The 24,787-nt window shown below is 39.8% G+C and overlaps 1 protein-coding gene across 3 annotated transcripts in view; it reads right to left on the bottom strand.

Moving 5' to 3' along the window:
• Positions 1-4,134: 4,134 nt before the first annotated feature.
• Positions 4,135-24,787, bottom strand: part of LOC133867683 (phenylalanine--tRNA ligase, chloroplastic/mitochondrial) — a 33,637-nt gene continuing 12,984 nt past the window's right edge. Inside the window, exons 6-11 of one of the 3 annotated variants that reach the window (XM_062304441.1) lie at positions 20,392-20,571; positions 20,181-20,225; positions 19,689-19,793; positions 4,730-4,843; positions 4,536-4,613; positions 4,135-4,453 (exon numbers count right to left, since the gene is read on the bottom strand). In XM_062304441.1, the coding sequence (XP_062160425.1) occupies positions 4,563-4,613; positions 4,730-4,843; positions 19,689-19,793; positions 20,181-20,225; positions 20,392-20,571 (495 nt within the window). In that variant the 3' untranslated portion in view covers positions 4,135-4,453; positions 4,536-4,562. Of the gene's footprint in view, positions 4,478-4,535; positions 4,614-4,729; positions 4,844-19,688; positions 19,794-20,180; positions 20,226-20,391; positions 20,572-24,787 lie in introns of all 3 variants that reach the window. The other 2 variants (XM_062304442.1, XM_062304440.1) reach the window with 2 other exon arrangements.

The following is a 24,787-nucleotide window of genomic DNA, read 5'->3' as shown; positions in this document are numbered from 1 at the left end:
TTGATTATAAAAGTTGTCATGATGTCAAGTAATAAGTTATGTGAGGTTAAAAACTAAGGCTGGATTATTAATTTTTTTTTTTCTCCTCAAAACAAAAACATTAACAAATACAATCTAATCATTTATTTTATCTCTTTGCAAAAGAAGCTAAGAACAGTGAAATTCCCGTTTGGAGATGCATATTTGTAAAACAAAAACATTAGCAAGTATTGCTATCCGGACATAAGGAACTCCAACGAGTACATGTTTCTTGTGATGTCTGGACATGTCAGCGGACATGGTCTGTATTGAAGACTGGTGTTAGAACAAGGTTAATTATGTCCGGACATGGGCTAAAGCAAGGAGTACATCTTCCTTACCTTGTCCTAGCATGCCTGCAGACATGTCTAGATCATGAACCATCATTGGCAGTGATGCTCGAACATGGAGGTCACATCACATGTCTGGACGTAGTCCAAACCCAAGAGTGCATGTGCCCTGATTTCAAATATGAAAGGCTAATCAGGCATGAAACCCTAATCATATCCACGTATGCCTTTTACATGTCTGGACGCTGCCATGCAAAACATATGAATTTCCTTTTTAAAGGATTGGTTATGCTCATATCTTTCACATCTCTTAAAAGAAAATACTTTCAACAACACTTAAGAAGAGTTGAGAGACATTGTTGTGTACCAAGTCCTTAATTGTCTTGACATACAAGGAACTTGGGGTGTGAGCCTAGAAGTTCATGTGTTGAAGGTTCTTGGAGTTTGAGATCAAGCCACAGGGAGATCGCACGTGTTGTTAATCAACGAAGTCTACTGGGGGGTCGGTAAGGAGTACTCTTCTACAAGTTTGACCAGCAAGGAGTTGGAGCATGCTAATTAAGAGGCAGGAAGATGAGTGGAGACCTTATCTGCACAACAAGTCTTAGCGTTACAGGGTTGTTAGCGTACGTCTTTATCACTGTATTTATACTTCGTTTTGGATTCTTGGATTTGGTTGCACCAGAGAAGTTTTTCTTTTAAGTTGTCAAAGGTTTCCCTCTTGGCCAACAAAAACTGTGTTGCTGAAGTGATTGATATTTTTATCCTTTGAAGTTTGATTACATTATTTTTAATTTGATATTATAAACTGTTGTATATTCCAGGTGTTGGGGTTTCAATTGTTAACTTTCAACATCCACCCACCCCACCTTGTAACAACAGTACTTATAACGTCCTCTATTGAGACTCCGTTTAATTTGTTCCATTTCAGCCATGCATGTAGGACAGATAGCCTCTCTCGTGTCCGACGTTTCCATCGTTTGAGAGATAACTTCTCAGCCTTTTATGGGCATTGTTGCACAAACTTGCTGCATCACTTTGAACATTATGATCCATTTCTACAGCCTCAATGGGCTCCACCGCAGAGATTTCATCTTTTCCTTTTGGGTTGCATTTGGCCGTAAACAAGTCACGGGTCCATTGTCATTCTCTTCTCCTAGGAATATGAAAGGAAAGGTGTAACAGTTGAGATATCATTAGATTCTCTACCATTCCACAACTTCCAATTTTTCTCTCTATTACCCTAGGGCAACACGCCACCTTCGGTCCTTCACCTCAACGTGGAAAGACAATTGATAACTGGAAGGGATGTATTATTCTTACATCACATTATCCTACATCAATCCTACACCAAGACACATTAGGTGTGGTACCCATGTATATGGGACCTACATGTATGAAACCTACATGCATGAGTCCTCACCCTATGTGTCTTAGTGTAGGGTAATGTAATGTAGAAAAATCATTTCCCTTAACTGAAAACGGTTTTCCTGTCCACAATTGTTAAAATAGAGGGATTTGTAGAGGTACATTTGTGAGTCCATGTATTCCCTACAGTTACCTTCCTGGTCTTGTCATAATATTGCTATAATTGCAATATGAACCACAAGATTATGGAACTTTCGCACATCTATTTTGTAAGGTTTTGGTTTTCACACAAACTGGATCAATGGGATTGACACTTTCTTTCTATACTTGTTTCTTCTTATTTCCTTTTTAAGAATACTTTGTTCACCAATGTCAAGTAAGGGTGTAAACGAGCCGATCTTGAGTAATTACTTCCATGTTCGAGCTCGGCTTGGGTTTTTCTTCTTCTTTTTCTTTTTTTTTGTCTGGCTCGAGCTTGACTCGAGCCTCCACTTTATGTTAGAGCTCAACTCGCCAGGGTAGGATCCATATGCGAGCTCAAGTTCGGGTTCAAGCATTTTGGCCAAGCTCAAACTCGAGTACTTGATTCTAGCTCAACTTGATAACCCTTCCTCATAGTTGCCTTCGGATCGTACGGTGATGAGGATAAAGTAGTCCCCGTCCTGAACAATGTTGTCCACATCCCATCTTAGCACTTTCTTGCTTCAATCGAAGAAGAGTTGTAAGAACAAAACCTCATATTCATATACGCGATGAGAAATGGAATTGTGAGAGTTGCCGTGAGTTTGCTAGGGCTGTGTGCATTTATGTATGTTGTGAAAGAAAAATTCAGGTTGTACGCAGGTGAGAGAGAACGAAGAAGTGGAAATGAGTAGAAAAAAAAAAAGAAGAGAAAAGTGATGAGAGTGCCAGGCGTCAGGTTTTGGTTCGCGGGTAAAAATATTTCTTGAAATTTTTCCCCTCCTCGCATATCTAGGTGAAACCAGTTTCACTTTTGTTCCAAACCCCTGATTATAATTACATATTTAATGATTCAATTTTATTCGTTCGATCATATCAATTAGAGGGAGCTCATGATTACGAGCCACCTCATAAAACTTCCAATGTAAGACTTTGGGTAGGGTTGTAACCCACATTCCGAAATTAACATCAAATATTTAACCAAAATAAATAAATAAATAAAGCACGGCCCAGGTTCATCATTGTAAAAACGATTTTTTTGGTAAAAGTGAGTGTCAGCACCACCCTCAATCAACGTGCGCCGTCGACTGTAAAATTCCAGCCTATTTATCAAAGTCCAAGCTCCCATGCATATTTATTACTTCTACGAGTACAAAAATGGAGATCTAGAGAGAACAAAAAATCATAATATATAAATAAACAAACAAGTTTGATGTGGTATTTGGATTTGACTGTGATCATATATTAATTCACCATTCTATTTTTGTTTTTCATTTTATTGTATATATATATATATATATGCGCATGCGTGGCTATGTATATATTAATAAATATATACAAGTTGAGCCTTAATAAGCAAGTCGATCCTTATACGAGTGAGTTCACGAACAATAACCGAATCGAATTGAGTTTATACGAGTTTGCATTGTTTAATAATGAAACTTAATTTTATGTTCACGAACAGCTCATTTAATGATCGAATCGAGCAAAAGTCGCGTTTAGTCAAGCCGATCCTGAGTAATCTCGTGAATAGCTCAGCTCATTTACACCCCTACCTATGTGTAAACTATCAAGTCACTCAATTAGGTATAAATTGCTTTAATTTTCAAAGATAAGCACTGCAAAAGAAAAATGATATTCCAGTACCATTCTTTTATACTTTAGTCACCTCGCACATGGTGAGACTCAATAAGAACCCACCATTTAAGAGAAGTGAGCACAAAATTATCAAAAGTGGTACGAAATTAAAATAGCATTATCCTTACAAGAACTAGTTTTCATTTGCATATTCTCTTATAATAAAGATAATTTAATTATTAAATGAGGGGTGCATTGAAGAGAAGCAATTGTGTAATCTTTGTCTCTACCTAAAGTGAACAAAAAAAAAAATGGAAATTTTTTACCAGAGTGGAGTAAAGGGGTGTTTTGCCAAAGAAAAATTACATTCTTACACATTCAATGGAGAAAGGTTCTACTTGATAGCTATAGAAACTCTATAAAAATAAAATAAAAAAAGAAGAAAAAAAAAGCAAAACTTATTGAGGTTAAGGCATACTCAAAATATTCAGTCGCAGAAGATGAAGTAAAACAAGTTATACCCTAATTTTATGTGGCAATTAGGGTTTTGGTTCAGTTTTTGTTATATTTTCTTTCCTTATTTTTAGGAGTCAATCAATAGGTTCCTCATTTGAAGATACTAGGATATAAATATATTATGTCCTAACATAGCCTCAATATGCACTATTCAATAAAATAGACTAGTAAAATCCACCTCCAGTTGGAAGAAAACTATTAATCACATGTTTAAGAGAAAGGTAGGAAAATACTACCATCAGAGGGTTGTGATTGTTCATTACCACAGTTTTGTGAAGTAGCATTGGAATTTACAGGCGTCATGTGAAATCACCAGTGGTAAAATTTGGACAAAGTGCTTTTATCTTAAGAAAAGGTGATTGCTATCAAACTCATCAGAGAAAAGGTAGCACCATAGCAAATTAAAGATACTAAAACAAAACTGTTGGATCACCTTATTGTTGAGGAAATTTGTGTCCCCTTCAATCTTGGGGGGTGCTTTGCTTGTCATTACTGGCTTAAAACTGTATTACAAAAATAACTTAAATCTATATCATAATAAGTAAAAACTGTAAATTAGCAAATATATAATATGAAGAAATTTACATGAGTTGAAAACCGCACCAGGAGCCCTCATCTTAGAACAACATTCAGCCTGCTCTGCACCTGCTCTCTTACATTCCACTGCACACCACAATTTTTTTATAACAAAAAAAAGATATTATTGAGGTTATTAGTCATCTTCATCAAAAAATACTCAAGAAAAGGAAATGTCGGCAAAATCCTATGATATGAAATACCTGCAAGTCATTAATTTCCTCATCTGTGAGTGAACGTTCCATGGATCGATATGCAATCCTATAACAATGACTGGTCATTCCTTTCTTGTTGGTGAAATTGTCTATCAATTGCACCTGAGAATCACAAACATGTTTTAGTATTAGACATGCTTCAGAGCCAAATTTCCATTTTGGGTCAGAAGATATATTGCTGAGTATAGGATCCATTCCTCAAGGCACCCAATCTGAAGCAATACTCTGAACTCAAATATTTGGAGAACAAGGTTAAAAGCCTCATGAAATTATGATATTTATTAATTTCAAAGATGGAGATGATCATATACAAATTATTCCCAACTTGCCAATGATATCTAAAGACAAGATTGTTCATATGCCTGAAGAGAAGAGAATATATGCCATTTCACATTACTCGTGATTCCAAAACAATCCCAACCCTTCCAACCTCATAGAGGAAGCAAAAAAAAAAAAAAAAAACTGAATGTTAAATAGGGAATAAATTCAACTAATTTTAATAAAGCAGAACAAGAGTAATAGCAGTTCTGCTTTAGCAATATATGTTTATAAGGTCAACTGTGGTGCAAAAAGACTGCAAGAGCAACATCTTGATCAATGATATCAAACACTACAAGCTATAGCTACTTAGCCTCTTCATTCAATCTTGTAACAACTGATCAACTTTTTCTTCTCCATGTAACTAAATCATCACCAACCCTGGGACAGTATTCAAGAGTAAAATACAAATATGTAAAGAAACCTGCCAAACTGACATCTATGAAACGAAGTATCCATAGTTTAAACACAAAATCTCTTGACCAAGTACAAACAAGAGATGTAAGATAACTAAAGTGACATTCAAACCATCATCAGCTTTGAGACAACAAACGTCATCCAATGACCTGTCTTTTCCTTCCTCAACTCTGAAAATCTGTTCATAGTAAAATAGTTGGATAGCTTCTCATTCAACAATTTGAACTTCAATGCAGCAACCAGAATATTAGCCAAAATAGAACTACACGCAAACACTCAGTAAGTACAAAACAACCAATCCTCACCTCAAGATTTATTCCCACTTAACACTTCCATGGTCAATCTTTCAACAGAGAAGAACCCAAAAAGGGGGAATGGAAAGAGCAAAAGTGCAGTTCCAGATGCGAATATGCATAATATCTTTTTCTGAGTGGAAGTTTGGAATCAAACTTAAGGCAATGTATCTTAGGTTCTGTCTTCTAATATATCACCTTTTTTTTTTTTTATAAGTAATATATCACCTTTGATCATAAATACAATCTTTTTTTGAATCGACTCATTAAATATTTAATCCTACAAAGTTCTCTTTGAAGATTTCAAAATTTACTAAGTAAATATTCGGATGCAATTTCCTACATTGCACTTTTTGCATTAACTCAAAATGTGGGATGATGGAAAGGACCTGCATCATTAGAGAGAATTTGGGAAGAGTGACAGACAATAACTTTACAAAAGATTTTGGAACAAAAAAAATGGAGTAGGACATTCCTTGTGGGACTCGGTAGTATCCTTTTGGTTAAATATAAAGTCACCCGGACAGAATTTATATCGATACACATCCAGAACTAATCATTCAACTTACAGTAAACTCCTGATATATAGACCATACAGCAAAGAAAGATGAATGAAAATTCAAAAAAGGGTTGGATCGGTAAAGTTTTGAAAGTATTTTCAGTTTTGAAAACTGTTTTGAAAAAGATAAAATTGAGAATTGATTTGGTAGGGATTACATTTGAAAAAGGTGTTATCTGCGGGGTCCACAAAATAAAATTCGTATAACATTTTGAAAAATATTTCTAAAAAACAAAAAATTGAAGTGTTACCCAAAATAACAGGAAAAAAAAAACCACTGGAGTTTACACACCACGATGGTAGCCACTGGCAACAACAATCAGAGTGGCCACATCAGATGGTCCTGGCGGGCAACATGAGGCCACCAAACAGTCTTCGCTGCCATTGCGGGGCCACCAAATAACCCTGGTGGCCAATGAGGGATGCCAAATTGATTTGGGAGCCAACATAGATAACGATGGCCACAAGACAGATCAGTAGCCACAAAGGTAGCCACCGCCATCATGGGTCAGGCAGCCAAGCAGCCACCAGTGGCCACCAAACCAATTTTTTTAAATTTTTAAATTTTTCATTTTTTTTTGTTTTTTACATGTAAATAGGCAGCCTCCTACCTGGAAGGAAAAAAAAAAGTACATAGAAAGTCTCCACACCTAAAAAAAGAAGAAGTTATTTTTGACAAGTGTTTTGTGTTTTGAAATGAGTTTTGTAATTTGTTGTGAAAAGTGTAGTGGTAGGGGTCGCATCAAAAATTCGTTTGGATAACTAATATTTAAAAAGAGTTTTCAACATTTATGAAGCGAAAATCATTTTTTGAAAATTTGCCAAACCCACCGTAGGTCTTGATTGTAAATATTGAAGATAATAGTCAAAAGATGCCGGTTGTGTTGCCAATGGAAGTAGGCATTGATCAACATAGAAGCCAACAGTGGTTAGAGCTAACCCACTTAGGTTGATGATAGCAAAACTTTGACAGCTGAATTGACAGGGTCGATAGACAAAATCCAACCATCAACCTAGAACAAAACCACCGAAGAGCCTTCCAGAGCTCTTGTTTCTCTCTTCCCCTCTCGAGTGATTTCCCTCTCTGAGTGCATGATTCCTCCCTTTGAATACCGACCCTGGGGAGGAGTTCAATCTCCTCCCTCCTCCTTCGCACCCCCCCCCCCCCCCCCCTCTCTTCCCTTCTTTCCTCTCTTCTTTCTCCCTCTTTTTCCTTTTTTGTTTGCAACTTGGAAGCCAGATCTAGCGTGCATCCACTCACTCTGCCACCAATGCACCAGCTTCCCCCACCCTCCAGCCCTTGATCCATTTGATGCCTACCCCCACTGCCACGCGTGCTCCTCACTTGCTACCCCCTGTTTTGGCTCCCACAACAGTTCTCTGGCTCCCTTGCTCCCTCTCAACTAGATCTCCATAGTTGCACTCCTTTTTGTCTATGGAGACATCTATTAAGGATCCTACCTAGGAAATCAACTTCTACTCAAACTCTAGTGTTAAGCTAAATAAGGTTCAGTTATATTAGAACTCAAACTCTATGATAGATAGATAAGAGATAAGTTAGATAAGAGTTCTAGTCCTATTGAATAGGAAGTAGATGCAGTTATGTATTGTTATTCAAAATCTCTTGTATTCTTCTATATATATCAATGAGAACTCACATAGATGAGCACCGTTTAATAGCCAAATTATCCTTGTTCTATCATGGTATCAGAGCCCTCTCACCGACTAACGTTGTGATCCATGGCCAATTCAGACTCCGAGTCATCTGCCTCAGCAGCCTCCAACGCTTCACAGCCTCCCCCGCCACCTACCCAACCCACAGTTGTCTTCACCGTCCCAAATATGAATCACAACCTTAGTATTAAACTCTCCAAAGGCAATTTCAATGCCTGGAAAACTCAGATTCTCGCATATATCAAGGGCCAAGACGCCTATGGCTTTCTTGATGGCTCCTCACTACCTCCTGCACAGACTATTCCCAATCCCAACTCAACTGCTGGTGCTCCTGCCACCATAGTCAACCCTGACTTCCTTGCCTGGACTCAACGTGATCAGATGATCCTGAGCATCCTTATTTCCACCCTGTCCGAGCCCTACGTCGTCCATGCTGTTGGATGTGTCTCGGCTGCTGCTCTCTGGAACATGTTTCTCACCATGTTTGCTTCTCAAGCTCGTGCCCGTGTCATGCAGATTTACTTTCAACTCGCCACTGTCAAGGAGGGCTCCAACTCAATCACTGAGTACTTCCAGACTATCAAGACGTTAAGTGACACCCTTGCAGCCGCCGGTCAGCCTCTCAATGATTTTGAGAGCGTGTCTTTTCTTCTCAAAGGTCTCGGGTCAGAATATGATCCCTTTGTGACGTCTGTCACAACCCGAGTCGATCCCTTGTCCATTGATGAACTCTACGGTCACCTTCTCGCCCATGAGATGCGCCTGGACCAGCAACTTCCAGCTATTGATGCTCTTCCCCCGGCTGCAAACTTCACCACCCACGGTTCACCTTCTCGGAGACGTGGATTTCGCGGACGTGGTGGTCGTCCTTACAACCGAGGCCGTGGGTCTTACTCCAGCAACCGCGGCCGTAGTTCTTACTTCTCTCCAGATGCAGCTTCTTCCACTCGGCCTTCATGTCAGATTTGTGGCAAACCTGGTCACTCTGCTATTCGCTGTTACCATAGACAGGATATGTCCTTCTCTGAACAGACTCAGCCACCACAACAGCAGCTCTCTCCACAGGCCTACTATACATCTCCGGTTCTACCAGCTGAGGAATCTTGGTACCCCGACACTGGGGCTACCCATCATATGATGAATGCGTTGCAGCATCTCAATGTCTCTCATGAGGACTATCATGGGCAGGATCAAATTCGTGTGGGTGATGGAACAGGTTTGCCTATATCTCATATTGGTTCAGCTTCTTTAAATCTTTCTCGTCGTACTTTTGTCCTAAATCAACTCCTTCGGGTTCCCTTAATCTGTAAAAATCTCCTTTCAGTTAGACAATTTGCCCTTGATAATTCTGTCTTTTTTGAATTTCACTCATCTTACTTAGTAATCAAGGACTCTCAAACCGGGATCATCCTCCATCAAGGGCACACTAAAGATGGTCTCTATCACCTTCTTCCCTCGTCTGGTTCTTCATCAATAAATCAAGCACTTGTTGGTGATCGTACATCACCTGCTTCTTGGCACAAGCGCTTAGGTCACCCTGCATTTCGAACAGTCCGCCGCGTTATTTCTCAGTTTCAGCTTCCAGTTCATTCAAATAAGGCATTCACCCCTTGCAAGATCTATCCACAAGCTAAGGGTCATCAATTGCCGTTTTCTTCTTCTACTTCCAGCATTTGTAAACCTTTAGAATTAGTTTATTCCGATGTATGGGGACCTTCCCCAACTCTTTCAATTAATGGAAATCGGTTTTATGTGTCCTTTACTGATGCTTATAGTCGTTACACTTGGGTTTATCCAATTCAAGCTAAATTTGATGTTATGCCAACCTTTCTCCAATTTCAAACCATGGTTGAACATCTACTAAATTCCAAAATAATAAGCGTTCAATCTGATTGGGGTGGCGAATATCGCACCCTTCATTCGTATTTTCAAACTCATGGCATAACTCATCGTATCTCTTGTCCTCATACACACCAACAACAAGCATGTGTCGAAAGAAAACATAGGCATCTCATTGACACTACTCTAGCTCTCTTGGCTGAAAGCCATCTCCCTCAAAAATTCTGGGATGAGACCTGTCTCACTTCATGCTATCTTATTAACCATTTGCCAACACCTTTGTTACAAAATAAATCACATTTTAAGAAACTTTTTAATCAAATTCCGGATTATAAGTTTCTTAAGGTGTTCGGCTGTGCTTGCTTTCCAAACTTAAGACCCTATAATTCTCATAAGTTTTCCCCACGTTCCAAAGAGTGTCTCTTTCTTGGGTATAGTCAACATCATAAAGGCTATAAATGTCTTCACATTGATTCTCGCTGGGTGTACATCTCCCGAGATGTCATCTTCCATGAAGATCAATTTCCCTTTGCTGCTGTCTCTCCTGTTTCTCCTTCTCCTTCACCAGTTCAGGCACCGGTTCTTCCTCCTTTACTTCCAACACCTCTTGTCACTTCTCAGGTACAAATTCCAGCAGTTGTCTCTCCTTCTAATTCTTTTTCTAGTTCTCCTTCTCCTACCTCTGCTGAGATTAGCCTGCCTAATTCCAACTCTCACACGGATAGTCTTCCTGTTCGGGTACATCCCATGCGTACAAGGTCAATGAATCACATTTTTCAGCAAAGGCAACTTACAGATGGCACCGTCCGATACCCAGTTCCACAGGTTTTAGTGGCAGAAACAGATTCAGCTCTTATTGAACCAACTTGCTTCTCCAATGCAGTAAAAGTTCCGGAATGGAGAAATGTTATGCAAGTTGAATTTAATGCTCTCCTTCAAAACCGAACCTGGTCTCTTGTTGCTAAGCAGCCTTCTCAGAATCTTGTAGGCTGTAAATGGGTATTTAAGCTTAAGAGGAAAGCTGATGGGTCCATAGAACGACATAAAGCACGTCTAGTTGCTAAGGGCTTTCATCAACAGGCCGGTGTTGATTTTGGAGAGACCTATAGTCCTGTTGTCAAGCCTACAACCATTCGGACAGTTCTTTCTCTTGCCTTTTCAGCAGGTTGGTCAATCAAGCAGATTGATATTCAGAATGCATTCTTGCATGGTTTTCTATCCGAGGATGTATACATGGTCCAACCACCTGGTTTTCTTCATCCCAGCTTTCCTAATCATGTGTGCAAGCTTCAAAAGGCGATTTATGGCTTAAAACAAGCCCCCCGCGCTTGGTTTTCTCGCCTCAGTAATAAGGTACTTCAGATTGGTTTTGTGGGTTCTAAGGCCGACACTTCTCTCTTCATTTATCGCACCAAGACAGTAACTATTTATCTCCTAATTTATGTCGATGACATAATAATCACAGCATCGGATCCAGCTGCAATTACAGAACTTTTGAAGCTTCTCAGTGTTGATTTTGCCGTAAAAGAATTAGGTGATCTTCACTATTTTTTAGGTGTTGAAGTCAATAAAGTTGAAGCGGGTCTTCTTCTCTCTCAGAAACGATTTATATTGGATCTCTTGAAGAAAACAAATATGCATGAAGCCAAGCCTATCTCTTCTCCAATGGCGTCTTCTTCAAGTCTCTCTGCCTTCTCTGGTGATCCAATGGAAGATCCAACCCTATATCGCAGCACTGTAGGGTCATTGCAGTATCTCTCTTTCACCAGACCAGATTTAGGGTTTGCAGCAAATAGAGTGTGCCAGTTTATGCACCGCCCTCTTCAGCCTCATTGGCAAGCAGTTAAAAGAATCCTTCGGTACTTGAAACACACGCTTTCTCATGGTCTTCTTATTAGCCGTACTTCTTCTCTTCAGTTGCAAGCATACTCGGATGCTGACTGGGCTGGATGTCCAGATGATCGACGATCCACAGGTGCATATTGTGTTTTTCTTGGTTCTAATTTGGTGTCTTGGAGCTCACGCAAACAACCTACAGTATCTAGGTCCTCAACAGAAGCAGAGTATAAAGCAGTTGCAAACACCACTGCCGAACTCCTATGGATTCGTGCTTTACTTCAAGAACTTGGAATCAGTTTACGTTCTCCACCAACACTTTGGTGTGATAATATTGGAGCTACATACATGTCGGTTAATCCGGTTTTTCATGCTCGTACAAAGCATGTGGAGATCGATTTTCACTTTGTTCGTGATCGAGTAGCTGATAAATCCTTGGAAATCCGATTCATTCCTAGTTCAGATCAACTTGCTGATGTTCTTACTAAACCACTAGTCTCCCAACGTTTTCAGCACCTATGTTTCAAGCTCAACGTGCGATCTTCCCCGTTGATCTTGCGGGAGGGTATTAAGGATCCTACCTAGGAAATCAACTTCTACTCAAACTCTAGTGTTAAGCTAGATAAGGTTCAGTTATATTAGAACTCGAACTCTATGATAGATAGATAAGAGATAAGTTAGATAAGAGTTCTAGTCCTATTGAATAGGAAGTAAATGCAGTTATGTATTGTTATTCAAACTCTCTTGTATTCTTCTATAAATATCAATGAGAACTCACATAGATGAGCACGGTTTAATAGCCAAATTATCCTTGTTCTATCAACATCCATATCCAAATGTGTTGTCCTTTGCACCTTCATCACTAGGTACGACCCTCGTCGGACATCCCAGTGGTGCTCAACTTTAGTAGCACCAATTCAGCTACTACGAGTGCTCCCCTCCCTGCTATGGTTCTCAAGTTTGCTAGTTGCTACAAGTAGATCCACCTCCGGACTGTCTCTACAAACCGTCATTTCAGGCGGCCCCTTCCTTGGCCGATGAGCCAAGAATCCAATGGGGCGGGCCATTGATTTGGCCCATTCCCAGTAGTTTTTAGGTTTTTATTACACTTACTGGTTGTATTGCAGTGTTTGTTGGGCAGCCCCACCCATATTTTTTGTTTTTCATTTGATGTATTTCCCCCTCCCTTGTTTCCCCTATTATACTTGATTAGGAAAAAAAAAACTGAAACCAAGCCCTAAGGCCAAACCGAGCCGATTTGATGGGGGTTGGTTGATTTTAATTTGACTAAACGGTTGGGTCGCACTTAGGCCACAACTAAATTACCGCTACCCAAAATAACCATTGCCACCCACCGATCTACCCAAAATCACCCATTCACCATCCACTTATCCACTAATAGGAAGGGAGAAATAGATGGGCTTCATGGGGAAAGGGGGAGAGGGTAGTTGAGTCAATATACTAACCCTTGATCCAATCCTTTCGGTAGGCAAATTTGCCGCTCCGCCTTTGGTCGATAACCAACCTTGATGGGTCAATAGAGGCTACAGTAGGATGGGTCGGTCAAAAATTGCTCAGCTCTAGAAGCCACTTGCATTGCAACTGGTGGTAGCAAAGGTTTGCTCATTGAGCAGGGAATGGGCAGCAAAGGTAGGTTGAGGTAAGAGACAAGAGGTTTGCTCATCGAGCAAGGAATGAGCATAAGACATCCTTCTTTAGGCTATGTTGTCGAATAACATATACGATACAACAAACCTATATGTGCAGAATAAAGGTTTGGCAACGTAAATAAAGTTTTTTCTTTCCATATAAGGTTCTTGTTTTTCTTCTCAAGTTATGTACGTATGAATATCTTATACATGTATAGTAATTACTAACAATGCTCTCCCTCATACCTGTCAAGAGCAAGTACATCAAATATTCCCTTCAACTTAAGTATTGACATAGATGATAGAGAGGAAAGAAATTTTCTCCACTGCCTTGAGATAAACCAGATCAGGTCCTATAGACCTTATTGACAAGAATGACAAAGCTCACAAAGCGGACCATGAAACACATCCTAAAAGCCATTTCCAACAACCACTCTTGAATCCTTCACTATCCATCTCATGATTTGTAAAGCAGCAATAATGTTATCAAGAGACTACCAATATGTTGACAATCACACCTTGCTGAACTTCTCACTATCTCCCAGACGGTCATTTGCCAAAAAAAGAGACAGTGTTAGTGATTAAATTTTTTGAACCTTAAACAAAAGTTGCTAGACATTTGGAGGTTCTTTTATGTTTTTATTTTTTGATAAGTACTTGAGATATCATTGAAAGTGTTAAGATTTTAGAGTTGACAAATTCGGAGCCAAAACATATTTAGTTGTAAGTTTTAGTTTACTAGTTAAGTTAGTGAAGAATTTTATCTAAGACTGAATCCAACTCAAATTGGAAGACCAGACGATGTGGTTAAGCCTAATCAATCAAGGAAATGAGCGAATTGGAATTTCATTAAGTGGAGTTAAAATCGGATTTGTCAATTTCAGATTGAGCACGTCTCCGTATTTTAACCATAACTTACGGCTCAAGTATCGGATTACAGTGAAATCAGCGGTGTTGGAAAGCTAACACGAAAGGCAACAAATATCTTTGAAATTGGTTTTCCCTAATTCAAACGTTTACTATGCCAAAATTGCCCCGCAATATAAAACCAAAAATCTAGGCGAATTTTTCTAAAATCCTATTCCAACTCAAACTGGGTTTTCTTCAGAGGTCTATTTAAAAGAAATTCCAGGCATGAATTTATTAAGGATTCTACTCTAAAATTCAGTGTGCTAAGAGAGGTTAGACCTGGACTGTTAATGATAAATCTCTCTTAGAGTTTTGGTTATTGTTTAACCATCAACTTTGAACAATTGAAGCTAACTGGAGTTCCGGTTAAGGAGATCAAAAAGAATAACTCTCCAAAGGTTATAGGAGATAAGCAGACAAGTGGGTCACTTGTTGTAATTCAAGAGTGTGACGACTGCAAAGGTTTTGTGAGTATTAACATCTTGTAATTCGCGGATTCTTCGTTATTGGATTGATTTCCTCAGTTGGCTACCCCGTAGTAGTTTTTCTCTTATGAGGTCAAATAGTTTCCCACTTCGTCACCAAATATTTGTATCAATTGCTTTATTGCTTTTCATATTTTGATGATTGTTTGTTTGCAGTTGATTAAATTTTTAATTTCGCATTATATTGTCATACACCTATTCAACCCCCTCCTTCTAGGTGTTGTTTGGAGTCTGGTTTATATTTTCAAAAAGTATAAGGCTCCTCCAAGTACTCAGAAAGTATATATGAGAATACACTTAACTAAAAAGAGAAAAGAGAACAATGAAATCATGGTGACTAATCACCAAAGGATTAACAAAAGCGCTACTGTCCCAAGATCAAAGTATAAAATAAACAAATAAAAAACGACTTAATCTCCTCCAAAGTCCTCTCACAGTCCTCAAAACTTCTATCATTATTTTCCTTCCACAGCACCACAAGACGTATGAAGGCAGCATCTTCCACATAATAGCACTCCGAGCACTCTCGATAGTCCACCAACACACGTAATTCGATTACTCATTCAAGCATAATCCAAGACAACCCAAATCGACTGAAGAAGACATCCCATAAGGCATTGACCACCTCATAATGGAGAAGAAGATGTCTACGGACTTCTGTTTCTTTTGCACATACAACAACAATCAACAATAATGACGTGTCATTTCCTCAGATTATCCATGGTAAGGATCTCACAACAAACAAACCTCTTTTGGCGGGGACCCACAAAAACTTGTCTTCACCTTCTCGTCTCACTCTAACTAAATACAACACCTTGAAAAAAGAGGTAAAGACATCCACCTCCCAATTATGAGCCACTCTAGTAAAACTTACATTCTACTAAGTAGAGCCACCCAAGAACTCTAAGTGTGCCGCAACAAAAGCATCTTTTGCACACGCAATGCCAAATAAACCTAGGAAGGTGTCCTTTAGATCCATATCTTCACACCACAAATCATGCTAGAAACTAAACTTGGAGATATTCTTTTTTTTTTTTATAAGTAAAGATTAGAAACTAAACTTGGTGATATTCCCCACCTCAAATCTAGTTTAGCTATAGAACATCCCCCAACGCCCCAACCTCTTCTAATATTCTTCTATAAACCAACCCTATACATTCAAGGAGGCTCATTAGAACACCACTCTTCCCAAGAACTGCCAAATGGCATTAGATCCCCTTGGAGGTCGTTTTATTAGACCAATATATGCTAACAAGGTTAAAGTGTTGAAGCCTATTGAACAGAAGAAAGTTGAATCATTTCTTGAAAGTAAACTAAAACTAGGAAAGTGCCAACAAACTTTGGGTCAATAATCTGGATCACATGAGCTGGCCGGTATTCTCAGTTGTAGAATTTCTTCTTTTCCTATGAAGTACCTGGGTCTTCTTCTTGGTGCCCCCTTCAAATCGAGAGCCATTTGGGATGGGGTAGTCGAGAGAATGGAAAAAAGGTTGGCTAGCTGGAAAAAGATCTACTTGCCAGAGGGGGGGGGGGGGGTGGGTGGTTGGGTATTAAAAAGTTGATGGTATTCAACAAGGCTCTTCTGGGTAAATGGCTTCGGAGATTTGGGCATGAGCAACATTCCTTATGGAGACAGTTAATTGATTCAAAGTATTGGCTCAAGAGAGGGGGTTGGTGCCCAGAGGGAGCTCGAGGTCCTAATGGGGTGAGCCTTTGGAGGAATATTATAAATGGTTGGGGTTCTTTTTCTAATTTTCTATCTTACAAGGTTGGGGATGGTTCACACATTAGTTTCTGGCATGACATATGGTGTGGAAAAGAGCCACTTAAGCATTCTTTTCCCGAACTCTATTCCATTGCGCAAAACAACGAGGCCTCTGTGTCTAATTAGTTGTACCTATCCAGTTCCCATATCCATTGGAATCCTAGTTTCATTAGGGCTACCCACAATTGGGAACTGGAATCTTTTGACTCTTTTTTCAGTCTCTTGTATTCCTCGAAGACGCATCCGGGGGAAGTGGACAACATGTTGTGGGCTCCCTCTAGCAGTCATAGGTTTACAATGAAGAGTTATTATACTTTGTTACAATCAGGTGAGCACAGTTCTTTCCTTTCGAAAAGTGTTTGAGAAGGTCAAGGGGCCTCCTCATGTTGCTTTGTTCTTGCGGACAGCAGCACTTGGTTAGAAAGAGGGGATTCTCTCTAGCTAACTGATGTTGTCTGTGTAAAACAAATGAGGAAACGACTAATCACCTTCTCATCCACTGCGAGTATACTTCGGCTCTCTGGCAATTGATTCTTAACCTTTTTGGACTCTCGTGGGTTATGCCTAGCAACATCCAAGAGCTTCTTCATTGCTGGATAGCACAAGGGAGGGGACATCCCAAAGAGGCAATCTGGAAAGTTATTCCTACCCTCTTAATGTTGAGCATTTGGAGATAAATGAATCGTCGTCGTTTCGAGGATAGTGAGACAAATGTACTCTTTCTAAAATCTTCTTTTTTGAGATCTCTCTTGGGATGGGTTCTTGTTAATGTTCCTAACTTTGTCTCAACAAATCTGGTTGATTTGATTTACTTTTTACATTGTAGCAGCTTATAAGGTTTAGTCCCTCTTGTATAATTTTCGTGTACGAAGGTTTAACCCTTTTTTCTTTTTCTTTTTTTCTTTAATAAGATCTGAATTATTCCAAAAAAAAAAAAAAAAAAACTTAGGGTCAAATGGCATCTCCAGCAACCATAAGTATTGGAGTGGCCGCCAAGGTAAGGGGTTATGTTACAATTTTGTGTCCCACATAAGTTAAGTCTAATTTTAACCATGTGTATATAAGCACTTGAGCACCCTCCCCTTGCAAGTTGGTTTACAAGGGTGAGTTCTACTCAAAATTTGTATCATTTGGTAACTCACCCTTAAAAACCATATTGTAAGGAGAATGTGCTCAAGAGCTTATATACACATGGTTAAGATTAGATTAAAACCATGTGGGACCCAAGGATCGTACCATACCACCACGCTCCACAACCAATGTCCACAGCGGCCCACTCTATCGACAATGACCCGATGGTAACCCTTTCTCTTTTGGCAGCTCCACTCCTCTATTAGTATTCAATTAATAATATACTCATACATAGTGCCAAGACATTTTAATCTGACTTATAGGTCGCCCCCACCATGACTCGACCACAAAGCCGCAACCTATTCGATCACATGCTCGAACTGAATCCGATTCCATTCTTGACGCCGTGACTGACTCTGATAACCAATGATACAAACCTCAGGTAGAACTCACTCTTGAAAACCAGCTTGCAAGGGGAGGGTGCCTAAGAGCTTATATACACATGGTTAAGATTAGACTTAACCCATGTGAGACACAAGGATCATAACAAGTTAACGATCCCCTTGAATGCGTGAGTAAGTTTACTAAGAGGAAAAGATTATTAAAAATAAAAATATTAAAACCAGGACTGTTTAGAACCCTTTTTTTTATGAATAATGGAGAGTTTAGAACCACTAACCAAGCTGAAGAGAACATCAAACACAATCACAATGACCCCTTCTAGTAGATTCCATAGTCTAAACATGATTAGCACGTGGAGTCCACAACATTCTATCTGCCTCCCCAAGATGAGTCCTTGAATAGTATAATAGATTGAGGAAAGAGTCTAAAGATTCCAGCTCTCAGCTACTAGTCACAATTTTGAAATGCAAAACTAATATAAAATATTACGGGCTGGAGAGAGTTGCTCTTTTCCTTGGAAAAGTATTTGGAAGGTCAAGGCTCCGCCTCAGTAACTTTGGGTAGAATCCTCACGGTTGACAATTTTAGAAGCCGTGGTTTTACTCTTGTTGATTGGTGTTTCCTTTGCAAAAAGAATGAGGAGACCATGAATCATCTCCTCATCCACTACGAATACACCAATTTTCTTTGGAACATGGCTATCAGCTTATTCGGAGTTTCATGCACTACGCCTAGAAACATACTAGAGTTGTTACATTGTTGGAAGAATAAGGGGTGTAGACATACTATCTACAAAGTTATGTTAAAACGCTAATTAAATGATTACATTTACCTATTTCTATCAACTTAAGCTTTTAGGATAAGTAGTGATTTAACATGGTATCATAGCAAAGGTCCCGAATTCGAATCTTGTCTCTTTCATTTACTTCCCATTTCAGTTAAATATTCCAGGTGTTGGGCATCACCTATTAAAAATGAGTTTCGGCCCACACGTGAGGGGGAGTGTTGAAATGCTAATTAAATTATTAAATTTTTAAATCTTTCTATCAGCTTAAACTTTTAGGATAAGTAGTTATTTAACAAGTTATTCATTCGTTTTTAATGTAACATTTGGAGAAAAAGGAAACGTTGCTACTTTGAGACCCCTATACTTTCTTTAAAATCCACTTTTCTGAGATCACTCTTAGATTGGGTTGTAGTCTATGTTCCTTCTTCCTCCTTTTCGAATCTTTTAGCCCTTGTAAACTTTTTAGATTATAGACACCTTTAATGTGGTTGTCTCTCTTCTATACATTTTGCGGACAAGGGTTGTGCCAGTTTTTCTTTTCAATAAATTATTAATTATCAAAAAAAAAGTTACACATAAAAAATGTTTTATTTTGTTTTTCACAACATGCTAACATACAAATCCATCTCTTGTAAGGAGAAATCAGGTAAAAACAATACATAAGTACATGCATGCATACATAAAAAAAATAAATAAATAAATAGAAAAAGAAAAAATTCCCTGCAACTCGTAAAATAATAATAATAATAACAATTTCAGAAAAAGGACTCAATTAAGTCCCTTCATTTCCACTAAATGCGCAGGCACAGCGTCCCCCTCAATCAGCAATTCACAATGGATAAAGTGACCATGCATAACAAACTACATGAATAAATGGGTCAATCCAATGAATAAATATACAAGTCCACAGTTCTAGAAACATTTCACTAGGAATGACATTTACCTCTTCAGCAAGATCTCCAGCAATTCCTCTGACAATTTCACATAAATTGTTCTCAGTGAATGATTCACTGATCCAAAAACTTATATCCTTGTAACAAGGAGGAAACTGCAAAAGAACAATAATTTCAAACAAGTGTTTACAAGTAGCAGTTAGATGCCAAGACCCTATTTAACAGGTATGTATAGAAGCCAATACTGCAAAGACAACCTTAAACAAAAGGAGCACATCAAATCCTCAAAAGATAAAATAGAAATAAAAATGTTGAAAATAAAATCCTGTCACAAGGCTTTTTCTTCTTTTTTTGGTTTCCTGCTTTTTCTTTCGGCCAAAGAAAGAAGTTCAATTTCATTTGACAAAAGAGTTTCTGTGCACAACATGTACAAAAGCATGGCAACAAAAACAACAGTGCAATATTTTCCTCTTCAATAAGGAGACTGCTGCCCAAAATTTTCAATTAAATTTCGAAGGAAAAAAAAAAATTGTCAATGATACCTTCGAAAATGACTTGAATTTGACTCCCAGCTGGCCCTTGGAGAACTGTATACATAAGCTTTAAATTAGATATTCAGGTCCCGCTGGATTTTATGGATTCTAAGTATGTAATCAGATATTCAAATTGTAAATACACCTTCAATTCACAAACAAATAGCACACAGAAGGAAGAAAATAAAAAACATTTTCATTTAATGGATTCAAGAATGACCTGCGAGGTAAATCGCTCATCAGTTGACCAGAAAAGCCTAATATCTGGTATGTCAAATAGAACCATTGCTAACCGCTCCAATCCAAGACCAAAAGCCCAGGCAACATTATTCACTTTGCCACTTCTCTTTAATATTTCTTGCTCCATCACACCACAACCCAAAACCTCCAGCCATTTCTCCTGACATGATATTGGACATTGAATAATGAATTACATTCAGTACTACAAAAAGAATTGAAGAATCTATAACATATAGACAAGGACATAGCAAATTATATACAAAAAATAGCCATTGGTTTCAAATACATTTGTGAATGCAAATTAGCTTCCAACTCAATGAGTATAGCTTAGACATAGAGCCTACCCAATTTGATTGGGATTAAAAGTTGGTTCAGATGAATTGAGAATATATATATAGCTTAAAAACAACATGCTAGTGGCATGTTTGAGAAAAGTCTCAATGCCACCTTCATTTCCCTCATTCCAAAGAAAACTGGGGCCATTGATCTTAAGGACTTTCACCCTATCAGTCTTGTGAGTGGAGTTTACAAGATTATTGCTAAAGTCCTTGCTAATAGGTTAAAAAGGGTCGTCGAGAAGATTATTTCAAAGCCCCGGAATGCTTTTGTCAGAGGTAGAAAAATCCTTGATTTTATGCTCATTGCTAATGAATGTCTAGATAGTAGGATCAGATCCGATGAGCCTGGGGTGCTCTGAAAGCTGGATATTGAGAATGCCTATGATCATGTCAATTGAGATTTCTTACTTTACTTGTTGAGGAGGTGTGGTTTTGGGGAGAAATGACATTCTTTGAGAACGCATTGTATTTCTTCGATGCACTTCTCTGTTTTGGCAAATAGCACTCCGTCCAGTTTCTTCGGTAGTTTCCCTGGTCTGAGACAAGGAAACCCTTTTGTTGCCTTTTCTCTTTGTTATTATTATGGAGGCCTTAAGTAGAATGATTTCTACAGCTATTGAGGGGGGTTTTCTTTCAGGCTTTTTTGTGAGGTTTCGGGAGGTTAACATCTCACACCTCATTTGTGGATGACATTTTGGTTTGCTATGGGGCCAAGCCTGACCACCTTCGTTATTAGTGTGCTTTATTTTTATGCTTCGAAGCAGTATTTGGATTGAAGATTAATCTGGCTAAATCGGAATTGGTTCCAGTGGGTAATGTTGAGAATGTGGATGGATTGGCGGGCATTATGGGCTGTAGGATTTTTCTTTACCTGTGAAGTATTTTGGTCTCCCGTTGTGAACCTCCTTAAAGGCCAAGTCTATTTGGTACAGTGTTATTGAAAAGATAGAGAGATGGCTAGCTAATTGGAAAATGATGTACTTGTCCAAGGGAGGTAGGATTACCCTTATCAAGAGCACCATTTCTAATTTACCTATGTATTTCACGTCCCTTTTCCCTCTCCTTGTGGGTGTTGCAAACCGAATAGAGAAGCTTCAACGAGATTTCTTATTGGGGGGCTCGACGTAGAGTTCAAATTTCACCTGGTAAGTTGGTCCAAGGTTTGCTCTCTAATCTCTGAGGGAGGATTGGGAATTCAAAACCTACAGAGGTTCAACCGTGCTCTCCTAGGAAAATGGTTATGGCGCTGGAGTGTTGGTTGGTGGAAGCTATAGTTTTTTGAATTTTCCATCATGTATTTGTTAGAGTTCACCAAGAAAAAGAAAAGGAGAGAAATATGTTCGTATAATTTTAATATAAGGTTGTAGAAGCTCTCTATTTTTTAAAACAAAATATTTTTCTCTCCAGATATAGGGAATTCTAGTCAGTGAAACAATGGTGTGGTCTGTGAGTCGTTTGTCTGTTGAGTCTAAGGACTTCGACTTGTCGGTGGTGGGTGGTTGTACTGGGATTCGGATACGAGAAAAATGCAAAGGAGTGACGAGGTCTATCCTTCTACGTAGAGATGAGGCAGTCTGGTTGGTCAAGTCGTTTGATGAGTTAGTTTCGGTTCAGGATTCTAGAGTCTTTTGGAATCAATCCGTTGCTGGCTTCCCACGTATTCTTGGACAACAATGCTCTAATAGGCATGGTTTTTTCCTGCTTATTGAAGAATATGAGGGCAGGAAGAAATATGGTTCCATTTTAGTGCCGAAAGGGAGATACGGTGAGGGTTGGGAGAGGTTTGAGGTGGAGCTCCGCCTAGCCATCAGTCATCTTCAAGCGGATCAGTCCAGGGTCACAAAGCAGATTAGTGCACCGAATGTTCTACTAGCTGGGACTAAAGCGGAGACAAGGAGGAGTTTTGCAGAGGTGTTAACTTCGACTCGGCCAGGGAATGAAGAGCTGTTTGGTCCTTCCAGTCAGCAGTTAGCAAGAATTCCAAGGTGGTTGGAAGGTTCAAAGGAAACAGAGAAGAAGGAACTTTATCAGGTGCAGGATCCGGTTAAGGATTCTCGTGCTCATGCAAAGGCTCCTGTGTGTCCGGCCCCTTCTTCGTCGATGTTTCCTCTTTCGGCGGCTCACGATAGCATGTCCAGAGAAGTTTTTCCGGCGAAGGGGTTGAAGAAGAAACCAGCTCTGATGTCTCACGCATCGGGAAAGTCGCAGGACTCATTCCCAAGGAGAGAAGCTGCTGGGTCTGCCAACACGTCTTCCGCTGCTTCACGCAATGTCTTCTCTGGTGATAGGCTAGGGGTTCGTAGGCTAAGGGAGTCGTTGGCAGTTCTGCACGAGGAGATAGGCCTTTGTCTCACGGATCTTCTCTTGCTGGAGGAAGGACACCTGGATTTCAGTCAGAAGCAGTTTGCTTCTCACGCTGCTCCTAAGACCAAGCAGGCCTTTATGGGCTTCAAGGATACCCGGCCCATCTCCAAATCCTCTAAAATGGCCCATGATTCTAAAGGCAAAGCCCCACTGGGTTTTCCCATTAAAAAGCCCAAGTTTATTGTTAAAACTAAAGCTGGATCATGCCTAAGACCCATTCCGACCCCTGTGTTTTCTTTGCATGCTGGAGCGTCAACTTCCGCAGCACATCTGGTGCGTAAAGCCAAGGATTCCGGCGCCTCTGCATGTGGGTCTGGTCCAGATCATTCCAGTCGTGGTTTTCAACGGGTGTATCAACGCCGGAAGTCTGGAATTTCTAAGGCTATTTGGACAAGAAAACAGGGACAGGTCACGGTAGTGGGTCGGAGCGTGAGGGATGGGAAACCAGAAAATTCCCTTCGGCTGAGTATGCCTGAGGTCGTGGTGTGTGGTGAAGAAGGAGAAGATACAGCAGTGGCTATTCAGGTGGACGATGGCTCTTTGAAGGGTAACATCATTACTGAAGTAGGGGAGCAGGTATCGGGAGTCTTGCCGGAGCTCCTGGTAACAGAATGTTCTTGTAATGAGATGGGTGCTCCTGCTGTGGGTACAAGCTCAGTGACAAAGATGATGGACATTAACAATTTGCAGATGGTGTTATGTGAACCTGTTTTAGTGGGAAATCGAGGGGAGAGCTGCCTTGGGGAAGATGCTGGTGTAACAGATGAGGGAGAAGTTCTACTGGACAGTGGTACACAGGATGTTAGAAGCGATCTCCTGTTAGAACTAGTAGAAAATAATTCTAACGAGGAGGGGGCGAGTGGTGCACCGCTGGAAATCACACCTTTGGCAGCAAAAGGGGGAGAAAAACTCAGGATATCACCTAGATGGGTGGTGGAAAAAGTTATGAGATGTTATCAGGCTATCGGATTATCTTGCGAAGGATTTGAGGACAGAATGTTAGCTATGTTTGAGGAGATAGAAGCTGCTGGAGGAAGATCCTCGGCCAGTCCTCAGACTTTGTGTCCGTTGAACAAAGAGGCAAAAGGGAAGAGAGAACTAAACAGGTTGGCTTGGTCCTTGAATTATGAGAAGAAAGGGGCTCTATCGGCTAGAGGTCGCAACAAAGGAAGGGGTTCTGTATGCAATTATGATGCCTAAACTAATTTCGTGGAATGTTAGAGGGATTAATGAGATGAAAAAAAGAGTAGAAATTAGAGGGCTTCTAAGAGAATGGAGGGCGGATATTGTTTGTTTGGTGGAGACTAAGATGGCAATAATCTCAAGGGAGGTGGTGCGGAGTTTATGGGGGTGTAATCAGGTTGATTGGTGTTATTTGGGAGCCAATGGAGCATCGGGTGGGATCTTACTTATGTGGGATAGGAGAGTGGTGGAGAAATTGGAGGAATGTATAGGTAGATATACGGTTGCTTGTTCTTTCCGCAACATTGGTGATAATGTTTCTTGGGCGTTTGGGGGGGTTTATGGCCCTAATGATGACAGGGATAGGAGGGATTTATGGATTGAGTTAGCTGGATTGATGAATTGTTGGGAGGTGCCGTGGTGTATTGGGGGAGATTTTAATGTTGTTCGTTTTCCGAGTGAGAGGTCGGGCATGGCCAGTTTCTCAGCTGC

The sequence above is a fragment of the Alnus glutinosa genome, chromosome 5, assembly GCF_958979055.1.
Source record: "Alnus glutinosa chromosome 5, dhAlnGlut1.1, whole genome shotgun sequence".
In the NCBI taxonomy this organism is placed as follows: domain Eukaryota; kingdom Viridiplantae; phylum Streptophyta; class Magnoliopsida; order Fagales; family Betulaceae; genus Alnus; species Alnus glutinosa.
This window is presented reverse-complemented; position numbering and strand designations above follow the sequence as displayed.